This window comes from Pectinophora gossypiella, chromosome 10, assembly GCF_024362695.1.
Source record: "Pectinophora gossypiella chromosome 10, ilPecGoss1.1, whole genome shotgun sequence".
NCBI classification, from domain to species: domain Eukaryota; kingdom Metazoa; phylum Arthropoda; class Insecta; order Lepidoptera; family Gelechiidae; genus Pectinophora; species Pectinophora gossypiella.
In genome coordinates, this window is record NC_065413.1 from 12,790,439 (window position 1) to 12,803,374 (window position 12,936).

At 36.6% G+C, this 12,936-nt stretch overlaps 1 protein-coding gene across 18 annotated transcripts in view; it reads left to right on the plus strand.

Annotated features, from left to right (window-relative positions):
* LOC126370072 (protein tramtrack, beta isoform-like) overlaps positions 1–12,936 on the plus strand; it is a 282,534-nt gene that overhangs the window by 208,438 nt on the left and 61,160 nt on the right. The window contains exon 5 of one of the 18 annotated variants that reach the window (XM_050014764.1): positions 6,931–7,181. The exons of 16 other annotated variants lie outside the window; for them this stretch is intronic. In XM_050014764.1, coding sequence (XP_049870721.1) covers positions 6,931–7,166 — 236 coding nt within the window. In that variant the 3' untranslated portion in view covers positions 7,167–7,181. Of the gene's footprint in view, positions 1–2,826; positions 3,087–6,930; positions 7,182–12,936 lie in introns of those variants that run through there. One more of the 18 variants, XM_050014742.1, reaches the window with a different exon arrangement.

The window sequence follows — 12,936 nt, forward strand, 5'->3', positions numbered from 1 at the left end:
AGAAATGTAAAGCCGCCATTACCACCACGAACTTTAAAAATGTAATACGGATTAATTCGGAACATACGCATCAAGCGAGTCCTTATGTTATTGAAAATGGGGTCTATACCAGGCTTTGATGCTAGGGTTGATGACTCCTTTTTTGATGTCGTGTTACAGTTTTCATAAATGTTGCATATCCATCAATAAAATCTATTGAAGCTATACTTAACATTGTATTCCTGTCCAGTTTGTTACACAGGATCATTGGAATTAAAAAGTTTCCCTATTTACTACTTATCTCCAGTGTTTTATTACTTTTGAATGACGTTCTTTGCACTGTAATTAGCAGGACTTTCATCTTTTTTTGTTAATAAAGTATAACACATTGCACCAGTAGAATCATAGATCTAACAATATACTAAAAAAAAATAACTTTATATAAATATTTTTTGTTGTATATTGTCTATGTGTTTGCCTTTATGTTTCTAAATAACACGGTAAATACTGTTCAATTATTAATAAAGTATAAATTTCAGTCACCTGGTTGCGCAATACGAAAGGCAAGGAAGTGGCACTAATAGAAGGTCACGTTTTCAGCTGTTATAAAATAACTTCAATCACTAAACGTTGGACCTGCCAAAACTTTACATCGAAAAGGTGCAGAGCAGTTTTTACTACCACGCTGAACGGGAAAACCATATTACATGCGAACTTGACACATAATCATGACGTACATAATTACACTATCAAAAACGGAATCTATGTTAGGCTTTGATTTCAAAATGGTGTTTGTATAAAACTTTGACCACCTTACAAATAAAAAAGAAACCAGGGACGAACGTGGGTTTAAAGTATTTGACACCCAAGCAAAATTAAATCAAATTATCGTACAATTCGACTGAACTTTGATTGGCTGTCAAATACTTAAACCCACGTTCATCCCTGGTTTATTTTTTATTTGTAAGGTGATGAGACTATTACTTGTTTAAAATACACATTGCCATGTTACAAGTACTTATATTTCATTAGTGTTGTTTATTATTCTAAAATGCAGTCAAAATATCTCTAGGCTTACTGCTGTTTTCTTCTACGAAAAATCCAGATGTTATTAGTTGATATTTTTTAATAAAATGTTTCGTAACATAAGTAGGTCCTTAACACGTTACGAAAAATTTCATTCTTATTATTTCTAGATACATTCCGCTCATTTTTTTGTTCTAAAAAACGTAATCAACCTTTGAATGTGACTAGAATTATTAATATGTTTGTTTTATGCTAATCACATTTTAATCTAATTGAATTTTCAGTCATGTGGGTGCACAATATGAAAGGCAAGGAGATGGCACTTGTTAACGGCTACGCTTTCTCCTGTTACCGTACTACAGCAAGCACTAAAGGTTGGTACTGTCAATCAATCACATCCCAAAAGTGCAAAGCGGGCTTCATTACCTCACTGGATGGAAAAATACTGCAAGAATCAATGGAACACACCCATGAACCACATAAATACGTAGTACAAGAGGGAATTTATATTAGGATTTAAGAAATTTACGAGAGAAAGTGCGACAGGGACTTTCCAGGATACTTTCAACAAAACAATATAGATGGCGTTGTTCAACTTTACCGTGATAATTACGTATTTTCTCATTACTCGGGTACATGAATATTCCAGCATATATAAATACGATTGTTGCTTACTATTTGGATTATATTATGTATAGATAGAATAGAATAACATTGCTACCTATATTGCGTCTCTTTATTTTTATAGATAGATAGATAAAATACTTTATTGAGCACAATGGAAACAAAATACAGAAATAAGGACAACGAATACAGAAAAGCACAACAGGCGGCCTTATTGCTCATGCAGCAATTCAACCAGAATCAGAATAGTAATGGGTAGAAGATGTAATTGTGACTGGGTGTAATAAAAAGGGTCATCATTTATACCCAAAAAACAAAGATAAAAGATGCATAAATCTGTTATCTATGAAATTAGAAGGTTTAGATAAGAATAACATGTACAAGGCTATCTATATAGTTTTTAAGGCTCGTTGCCTGGAAAGTCCCTCATTGGTAACGGCCATTTAGACTAAAGCGCTTATTACACTATTCTATCCATCGGACCCGAAGCGTCAAGGGGCTTTATTTTTTAATCGTTCGCCTTCAACTCGCATGCGAAACTATATACCTGTCTCATTTTGCAAATGACACGTTCTGAAGTGCTATGCGAAAGATTTAAAAATAAGGCCCAAAGACGAGCTCGAGCGACGGGTGTAGGTATAAAATGTGTGCTGTTTTGGGTGTTTTGGGCTAGTACCCCGGAGCTAACGTTTTTGTTCGTTTGATGTTTAATATTAAAACAATAATTTGGTGTAATAAATGTTACAGGATATCAGATTATGTATTATCTCATTGTGTATGTATGTGTGATTGTTTAAGTACTGATCAATAAAGTGTGTTTGATTTGATTTGAAAAAAAAATATTAAAAAATTGGCTAGCTGATATGAAATTTTATGACTCGAATGAATATTTTCAACAACAATGATATTTAAAATTGACAAATGTATATAATGTGGGGTATAGGTAAGTGCTTACTTAATTCCTTGATGCATAATACTGACATTATTTGTTATATTGTACGTCCGACATGGACATGCTGTTGAGACTATTTCATAATGCATGTATGTACCTACACAGATTCTCAATAAATGTTTCTTGTTTCTTGTTGTTGTTTGTTTGTTGTGGTATTATTAAGTTACCGTACGTAGTTCCTACATCATACTTCCCAAGTGAGATTCCTGTATCGATTTATGGTTCATTTTAATGTTTTTTTTCAGTGCTGTGGGTCCCAATGTCGACCCGTAAGGACCGTAAAGTGGCTCTTGTGAATGGGTACGTGTACTCTTTCCACGTTAAGAGGGAGACCACAGAGCGATGGGCCTGCTTTAACACATCCTCTAAGCATTGCAAGGCTAACTTCTGCTTCCGTAAGATGGATGGAACTATAACCAAGTTCAACGGCCGACATAACCACCCGCCGCCGGGATATAAGATTATCAACGGAGCATTTTATAAATTGTAATTAACTTGATCGACAATTGGATTTAAAAAGTGAAGTCTAAAGTAATATTAGTAGTACTCAAGATTCTAGATAGAGGACGCTGCCGTCGGCAAAATGACGATACATATATCGAAAGAAATTCGCATGGATAGGAGGAGGACCCGGTGGTGTAATGATTTACACGCTCGTCCTGTTTTGACAAGAGCTGCAGGTCCAAGTCCCGTCCTAGTCAAAGTTTTTTTCGATTAAAATTTTGTCTAAATGAGGTCTCTTACTTCAGTCACTTGTCAGATAATCCATTTAGCGATCCCACTGTGTTTTAATTTTAAATTGTGTGCAACATTAAGCGTTGTTGGTGAAATAAATGATAATACTTAAAAATGACATATTTTATATACCGCCCTCAAATAGTTTTACCTAAGGCTTTTTTTAACCTGTGACTCACAATATGATGTATTATTTTCAGTTCTGTGGGTCCCGATGGCCGGTAAGAACCGTAAAGTAGCCCTGATAAATGAGTACGTGTATTCATTCCATCTTAGGACGGAGACCACAGAGCGGTGGGGCTGCCTCAATTCATCAGCCAAGAATTGCAGAGCCAACTACACTTTTCGTGTAAAGGATGGATCTATTACCAGGTTCAACAGTGAACACAACCACCCACCGCCAAATTATAGGATCATAAATGGAGTATTTCACAAAATGTAATTTGTGGTTCTTGCGGTATAGCATGGTGCGTGTTAGAGCAGGACAGAAAGATAGATGACAAATTAGCGTCGCACCCTGGACACTCCATATAAAATTATCATTCTTATCGAGTGCCGCCTAAGTGCGCTAACGCGTAAGTGCGAGCGAAACAGACAGAGCGCTCTCCTTCTTCTTCAGTGGAGGTGAGGTAAATCTAGCTCGGCGCCTCATACGAATTGGTGCGGGGCGGAAAGTTACCGTTCTATATAATACGTAGTATTTTTCTTAATTCTATGCTAGCGTCCTACCTTTATACAAAAGAAAAACTCATTTAAACAGATTCTATGTGTATGACGTGAAGCCATGGAGCCGTGGTAGTCGAGTTGGTAGAACACTAGCCTCTCACTTTGAGGTCGCAGGTTCGATTCCAGCACAGGCCTAAACTTCCCGAGAAATGCATTTTCGGAAGTATGTGACCTAACTTGTATTGGGCTGTTTTCCCTTTGCGAGTTGGAAAGTCAGACAGGTAGTCGCTTCTGTAAAAAACCGGACCTGTCAAATCTTCAGGATGGGTAAGCGGACCCTGTGAAAATCGATCGGGAGATGATTATGTGTATGACGTATTACGACCATACGATTGAAGACTAAAGTAAAACCGAGGGGGTGAAGTAAATCTAGTTCAACCGCTGACGGGGAGCGGAGAGTTGCTGTTCTATACTTAGTATTATTCCTTATTCTATGCTAGCGTGAAAGAGACATACCAAGGAAATGTAAGGTTCTGACAATCGTTCTACGCACCATGTTGTAGCGCGAAATGTATGTAGTATTTCTTACTTGTAAAATAACATACTCTAATAACTCACGATGATACTCTCAATGGGGCTAGTCAGAGGATATGAGATAGGGTACGTTACTTGTAACGTGTTAAGACAAATGTATAAAGAATAGCATAAACCTATGCTTCTTTTTATGTTCGGTATTCTTATTCGTATTTTTTTTTGTATAAGAATTACGACGATTTCTTGTAGAAAATAGTTACTTACGGTGGTATTAATAAACTAATATCAGCTTCGAAACTGCTTTCAAGATCATGACAATGTTGCCATCGTGACAGTTCTAATGTAAAAACAGGGACTTAAGCATAATCTTGAGGACAGTACAATTGAGATTAGTTTATTAATACCATCCTTAATTCAACATAGTGTTCGTTTTTAGGTACACTTTGTATATTTAACATATATTATATACAATATATTACTGAGTATGAGTACTAAACGTATTATTAGATTACTAAGTTTTATATTACTAACTCCTGCGAAGTAAAATTTTTGTAATTGAATTTAGTATCTTATACTAAAACTGTGTTTCTTAGACTTATGCCCGCGCTCACTAGACTAGATGGCTTAAATAGACTAAAGTGGTCCTCATCGCGGGGGTGAGGTAAATCAAGCTCGCTCCAAGCTCTTATCGGTGCGCGGCGGAGAGTGTCCCTTCTAACATGTAGTATTACTGTTTATTCAATGCTTCTTGTATATCTGTCTACAAGTCTACCTATATGTGATTGAAACTGTTAGTTGATGTTTATATTTTGTGTGCATGTACTAATAAAATTTTCTCATATAGTAATTCATTTGTTTTTTTCCATCCGAAATTCAGCATGTAACGACAACATACTTACTTCAGTAAGTAGTAACCGGGACTAACGGTTTAACGTGCTTTTCTAAGCACAGATCATCTTACTTTCGGACAATCAGGTCATCAACCTGTGAATTTTATTTTTATGATACGTACCCACAGGGAATCGAACGCGGGACATCCGGATCGTGAAGTTACAGGACCACGGTTATTTATTTTCCTATTTTATTACAGTGACTTGGACGGTCAGTCGAAAAGGGAAGCCTTTGGCTATATATGACGGATATACGTTCTACTGTGGTCTTAAAACTAAAAGCACAGACCACTGGCACTGCACTTCTAAAGGCAAAGGACATAATTGCAGGGCTCGGCTCATCACCTCTAAAAATGGAGACCTCATCCGTACTTATATGACCCACAACCATCCCCGTGGCGACTTCGAAGTTGTTGATGGAGTTATAGTTAAAAACTTCAGAAAAAAGAATAATGACAGCTGTATTTTTGAACTTGCTCTAGTGTAATTGTAATGTTATTGTTGCAGCAAATGTTTTTGTATATTATGAAAATCAAAGCGGAACATTATGTATATTTTACACAAAATACAGGGTGTTAGTGACATCGTAACGAATACTAAGGGGGATGATTCAGACCATGATTCTAATATCAAGTGGAATTTTCCATCGCAAAATTCATGTTTTTTTTTTAGTTTTAGTTTAAAATTATTATCAATTCTATACTCAGAATTATGAGCTGAATCATCCCCCTCAGAATTCGTTACGATGTCACTTGCACCCCGTACAAGTACCAGGTAGCCATACAAGTAGGTATGGGTGATAGTGACACCGTAACGAATACTGAGGGGAATGATTCCGACCGTGATTCTGAGTTGATATTAAGTGGAATTTCCCGTCGGAAAATTCATGAAAATTTTAGTGTTTAAAATTAAAAATATTTTTTTCAGTTCCATACTTTTGCGACGGAAAATTCCATTTGATATTAACTCAGAATCATGGTCTGAATCATCCCTTAAAGTTTTCGTTACGATGTCACTAAATCGGGGAAACCGTGTATTTCTTGGTTTATCAGTTATTTATAAATGAATATGATTTTATTAGAAATCTGTGTCTTAATTTAAGTGTTAAAGCCTGAGTATTTATTGGTACACTCAATTGAATTTTATGATCAAGATCTATATGTAGCATGGCATTACCAATGAAGTAAATTATTGTACATTAAAACAAAGATTAAAATATACAACTATAATTAGTTAGGCAGCACAACATGCGGCCTTATTGCTAAGGTAGCAATCTCTTCCTGTATTGCATAGTCCCGTATTTCAGTGTATAGGTTACTTGGAAGAAATTGCTGCTTAGCAACAAGACCGCCGATTGTACTTCTGCTGTCATTTTGTAATTATTCTTTATGTTGCGTTTTTGCGCAATAAAGTTTTTGGATTGGTTTGATTTTGTATTATGTTCCTGAACTATAACTGACAATAAGGCGCTTGGAAAGAATCCAGTAAAATCTTTTTGCGAGTAATTCTTTTTTTCTTTTTCAGATGTTCAACACGTTATCAGTCCAACGGGGAAACCTCTTATTCTATGTAATGGCTACCAATTCTACCGTAATAAATGTACAAAGACGACATGTTCCTGGCCTTGTTCCATGAAGAACAAAATGTGCAAAGCTCGTTTCATCACCGACTTTGGAGGCACCATACTCAAGGCCTTTATAGAGCATAACCATCCGCCTCCCAAATTTATCATCTGTGATGGAGTGTATATTAAAATTTAAGGTGCTTATCATCATTTTTAACCGACTTCAAAAAAGAAGGAGGTTATCGATTTAACGTGTGTGTTTTTGTGTGTGTGTGTGATATTGATTGAATTGCACAATTGAAAATTGGGCTTCTCAATACATATTCTATTGCATTAAGTATTGTCCATCTTGTATAATATTGCATATTTCATCAAAACAAAAAAGTATTTTTTAAATTATGGTCAAAACAACATTATTTATGGAATAGTAACAACGGACTCGTTAATGTCTTTTGTATGAAGGAAGACCTTTTCCGACTTAGTAGGCAACATGAAGCCGCTAGAGCTCATTGTAATGGTTTGAGAATGAAATGTCAAGGATGTGTTGAAAATACATTCAACGAATTATAAGGCCTGATATATACGAGTGTTTTTATAACGTAGGTACCTGGTTACTGACGTAATAATATTTTCAGTGTTATCTAGTCGAGTTTACAAAGTGTTTGAAACTCGAGTACTTCAGAATTTAGATTCTTACATTGTCTACAAAAAATATTATTATATTATATAATGTTAGAATCTAAATTTTGAAGTAAGTATACTTACGTTTTATTCGACAGATTTTAAGTCGGTTTATTTTTTTAAAATTCCTTTTTCTTATCCTTATCTGCTTCTACACTTACCAGATGTGTTGCTGGTAATCAAGTATGTGTTAGAATATAAATATTTTTTCAATACCAATAAAATGCGTTTAATTTTGGAACCTAAGTAGACTTTATTTTTATTTCTGCGTTACCAAAAAGATCTAACTAACTTTGATTGCTTTTAGATGTTCAACGTGTTCAAATTTAAAGGGGACTCCTCTTCTTCTTTATAATGGCTACCCGTTTTATCGTGATCGTGCTTCAAAGACAACATACTCGTTCTAGTAAGAACAAAATGTGCAAGGCTCGTTTCGTGACTGCCCTAAAAGGCGCCATACTCAAGGCCTATACCTCACCTCCCGAATATATTGTCCGCAATGGAGTGTATGTTAAAGTATAAATCAGTATTTTTTCTTTTTATTACCGCAGCAACGTTGGACTCACGATCCGGAGGCCCCGGGTCCGAATCCCGGTGGGGGCATATCATAAAAATCACTTTGCGATCCCTAGGTTGGTTAGGACATTACAGGCTGATCACCTGATTGTCCGAAAGTAAGATGATCCGTGCTTCGGAAGGCACGTTAAGCCGTTGTACTGATGTAAGTGAGCAATCGTTACATGAGCCATGTCAGGGGCTTTTGGCGGCTCAATCATAACCCTGACACCGGGGTTGATGAGGCTGGTATACAACCTCACAACCCACACGATAAGAAGATTACCGCAGCAGCTTCAATCTATTTCTAATATTATACGTATTGTTGTCTGGTCGCCATCAGACAGAGAGTCAGACAGAGTACTGCGGGGCAGAAGCCAACATGGAAACCACTGCACTATTTTTCCCTAAAAAGTAGCATGGAGAGAGCTACACCGAAAAGAGCGTGGCTCTTAAATTAGTGTTGACTATTGTTTATAAATAAATAATTACAAAATTTATAAATAATGTAAAAATATAATAAATTTTTAAATTTATAAATATAAATAATACGCGTTTAACTGTAGGACCTAAGTAACTATACTGTACTACATTACTACTACTACTGTACGGTACTGTACTGTATGTAGTATAGATAACTTGTACGAGTAATATTTACTTATCATAAGGGATAAAGAACCATGTAAGCTTATATTGATACTATTTTGAAGTATTATTAAATTGTTGGCATACCAAAAAGGTTTAATAAATTTTAACTGTTTCCAGATGTGCAACGTTTGAAAAATTTGGCGGGAAAACCTATTCTTTTGTATAATGGCTACCCGTTTTACCGTGATCGTGTTACAAAGAAAAGCTATACTTGGCCTTGTTCCAGCAAGAATAAAATGTGCAAAGCTCGTTTTGTCACTGACCTTGAGGGTACTGTAATCAGGGCCTTCACGGACCATAGCCATCCACCTTCTAGATATTTTATTCGAAATGGAGTGTATATTAAAATACACTAAGGACATAATCGCTCGCTCGGCTTGGCTTGGTTTGGCTTGGCTCGGTGAGGTGTGAATACTTAGTTCATGTTGCGATATATGTACCTCTATATTCGTATATTTTAAAATATAAATCCGTACACCTACATAATAACAAATTAGGCATGACATAAGCTCACAACTTTATTCATTGGCTATAAATCGTTTCGAATGTAATGTAATATTAAATTATATATTATATTTAAACAAGTGTACTTGTGTAACTGTCAAGAATTACTTAAGTTTCATAAGAAATTTGGAGTGAGATTATTTAAGATTAGTTTCGATATTCATTTATATAATATCTATCTATAATAAGAATGTTAAAAAATCTTTTGTCAACAAAAAAATATGCGTTTAACTTTAAAACCTAAGAAGTGGCAGATAGTTACGAGTAGGTTAACTTTTCATGTGAGATTAGAAATGACATAAAATCCTTATCCTTGCCAATATTATGAATGCGAAAGTAACTGTCTATTAAGCTTTCACGCCAAAACTAATAAACCGTTTTTGATGAAATTTGGGACAGAGACAGATAGGCCTCAGAAAAGAACATAGAATAAATATTTTTATATATAAATTAAGGGTGGAATAAAGGTGCCGGGATTACCGAAAGTTAGTCATTAAATATTACTGTCATAAATCGTTTTGCCTACAAAATGTGGCTGTATTTTCATTTTGGGCATACAAAGAGTATTTAATTAACTCTTATTGCGTTTTCAGGCGTTCAATACGTGACAAATGCAACTGGGAAACCTCTCCTTCTGTACAACGGTTATTCTTTCTATCGTAATCAATGCAGCAAGACAACATACGCTTGGCCTTGTTGTAGTAAGCACAAGGGTTGTAAGGCTCGGTTCGTTACCGACTATGAAGGCACGGTGCTCAAGTGTACGACACAGCATAACCATTCACCCCCCAGATATGTCATCCGTAATGAGAAGTATTTTAAATTATAAACGTAAGCAGAAATCTATATGCAACTGTAGACTTATTGGTCTAAGTCACATTAGTACTGAATATTCTGGATAGATGGCGCCAGTCGCCTTAATTAGTGACAAATAGATCGAAAGAATGGACGGAAAGAGGACCGGGTGGTGTAATGGCATAGAAAAAGGAATAATACTACGTATACGTATTTGAGGAGCTCGGTGGCGCAGCGGTAAACGCGCCCGGTCTGCGATTGTTGAAGTTAAGCAACTTTCGCAAAGGCCGGTCATAAGATGGGTGACCACAAAAAAAAAGTTTTCATCTCGAGCGCATTCGTGCTTCGGAAGGCACGTTAAGCCGTTGGTCCCGGCTGCATTAGCAGTCGTTAATAAACATCAATCCGCATTGGGCCCGCGTGATGCTTTAAGGCCCGATCTCCCTATCCATCCACAGGGAAGGTGTACGATAATGTCAATGTGTAGTGTCTGTGTAAAACGAGGCTGTTAGTATGAGGTGTCCGGGGTGTAGTAATGGTTAACACGCTCGTCTCGGCTTCACAAGAGCTGCGGGTTCAAGTCCCGGTCGAGTCAGATTTTTTTCGGTTTAATTGTCTCTTTATGAGTTTCTCTAAACACGGATGAGTAAAAACGAAAAAAATATAAATCAGTATGGTGTTAATAAATAAATCACTATGTAAATAGATGTAGAATCTAAGTAATGGTTGTTATAAGTAGATTGTGTGGATAAGAAAAGAGATTGAAGTTTAAAAATATATAATTGAATGTACTATTATTACTGATTTGTTGCCAGTACCTCAAAAAATTGTTCATTATCAGTTTTGTACATCATGTTAGTAATGATGGTTAGTCCACTTTCAAATGACCCTGCATTTTTGTGGACCGTTAATGTATTTATTTTTGGAATTTTGGACATAAAAAATATGCATATATATTTTATATTTATTTAAAAGTCTTTGTTATTTTATGCCCAAATTGTCATCTATTTAATTTGTGTAAAAAGTTACAATATGTTTACTTGCTATATTATACTATATTATATGTACATTCGACATTTCTTACAAAAACCTCATTCAAACCCTTGGCCGCCTTACTGGGTAAGTGAGAAAGAAAGAGACAGCCCGTGCACGATCCCCTTACTCCTTAGCGGCTGACGGCAATTTACACTCAGAGGGGGTGAGGTAAATCTAACATGGCGCCTGATAAGAATTGGTGCGGGGCGGAGAGTTCCTGTCCTGTCTCTCTCTATTTAAGAGCTGCGCTCTTGTCGGTGGAGTAATCGCCATTCCTCTCTTCTTCACCTCCCGATACGACACGACCTGCACCTTCTCTTTTATTTACTTCATAAATATTATCCTTTTTTTTTTTTTTTGACGTTGGGAAATGCGTTACGCATACCACGCCGCCCGGGGGGGGGGGGGGGACGTGGTTATGTGGGACTCCCCGGGTGTCGCCACCCGGTATACCCACTAAAACCCAACGGTGTTCCTCTTTGCCGCCGTGTGGCGGGGATACGGGAACGCAATTGCACACAACCGCGTCCCCGCCGGGCATAAATATTATCCTAGGTCTACCCCTTCCTCTCTTCTCTTCAATTTTTCCTTCTATAATGTGCTGTCCTGTACGCAGTGTTATTCATTTTATGCTCTTATTCTGTTTTTAGATATTCAATATGTGAACAATGCAGCTGGGAAGCCGCTTCTGCTACATAAACACTACTCATTCTATCGCAGTAACGGCAGCAAGTCAACATATACATGGGCATGTTCCAGTAAGAGCACTAAGGACATAATGTGCAAGGCTCGTTTCATAACAGACCTTGATGGAACCGTACTAAAGGCCATTATACGACATACTCATGCTCCTCCTAATTACATTATACGCAAGGGAGTGTACATCAAAATATAAATCATTAGGTATTACTCTTACTTTCGGACAATCAGGTGATCAGCCTGTAATGTCCTAACTAAAGCACAAAGTGATTTTTGTGATATGCCCCCAACGGGATTCGAACCCAGGACCTCTGGATCGTGAGTACAACACTCAACCACTGGACCACGGAGACGATCCGTGCTTCGGAAGGCACGTTAAGCCGTTGCTCCAGGTTACTACTTACTGATGTAAGTACGTAGTCGATACATGAGTCATGTCAGGGGCCTTTGGCGACTCAATAATAACCCTGACACCCGGGTTGATGAGATTGGTAATCCACCTCACAACCCACACGATAGAAGAAGAAGATTAGGTATTAGTATAAGTTGACTAAGTTTTCTGTTCGCGTAGACTCTGGTTTTGTGACAAGTGAAATAAAGGTTAACGCGCGCCTAGACGCGGCGCAGGAGTCGCACGCGCCGAAGTCAGTCTTTTATTACATGATTAAAGTATATTTTGCGTTAAAATATGCAACAAAGATATTATGTAATAAATAAATAAATATGCAAAATATGCCTGCAACCGCAAAGATATAAAGCAGATATGTATAGTATGTACACTTATTCCTGGCCAGCTGTGTACAAGTATTTATTACATTTATTTTTATTACAATTTTTTAAAAATCCCTAGGCTTTTAATTGTAGAATCTAAGTAACTGTAATAATACTCGGTTAATTAGATTTTTATTAAATGTTAAACATATTTTTTTTAATATAAATTGTAAAAGGAATGCAAAAAACTTTCTATATTTAATTAAAACTTTTTATGTATGCCCGTGCTTATCTAACGTGTAATCTGTTTGTAGATGGTCAACTAGTGAAAAGTGCAG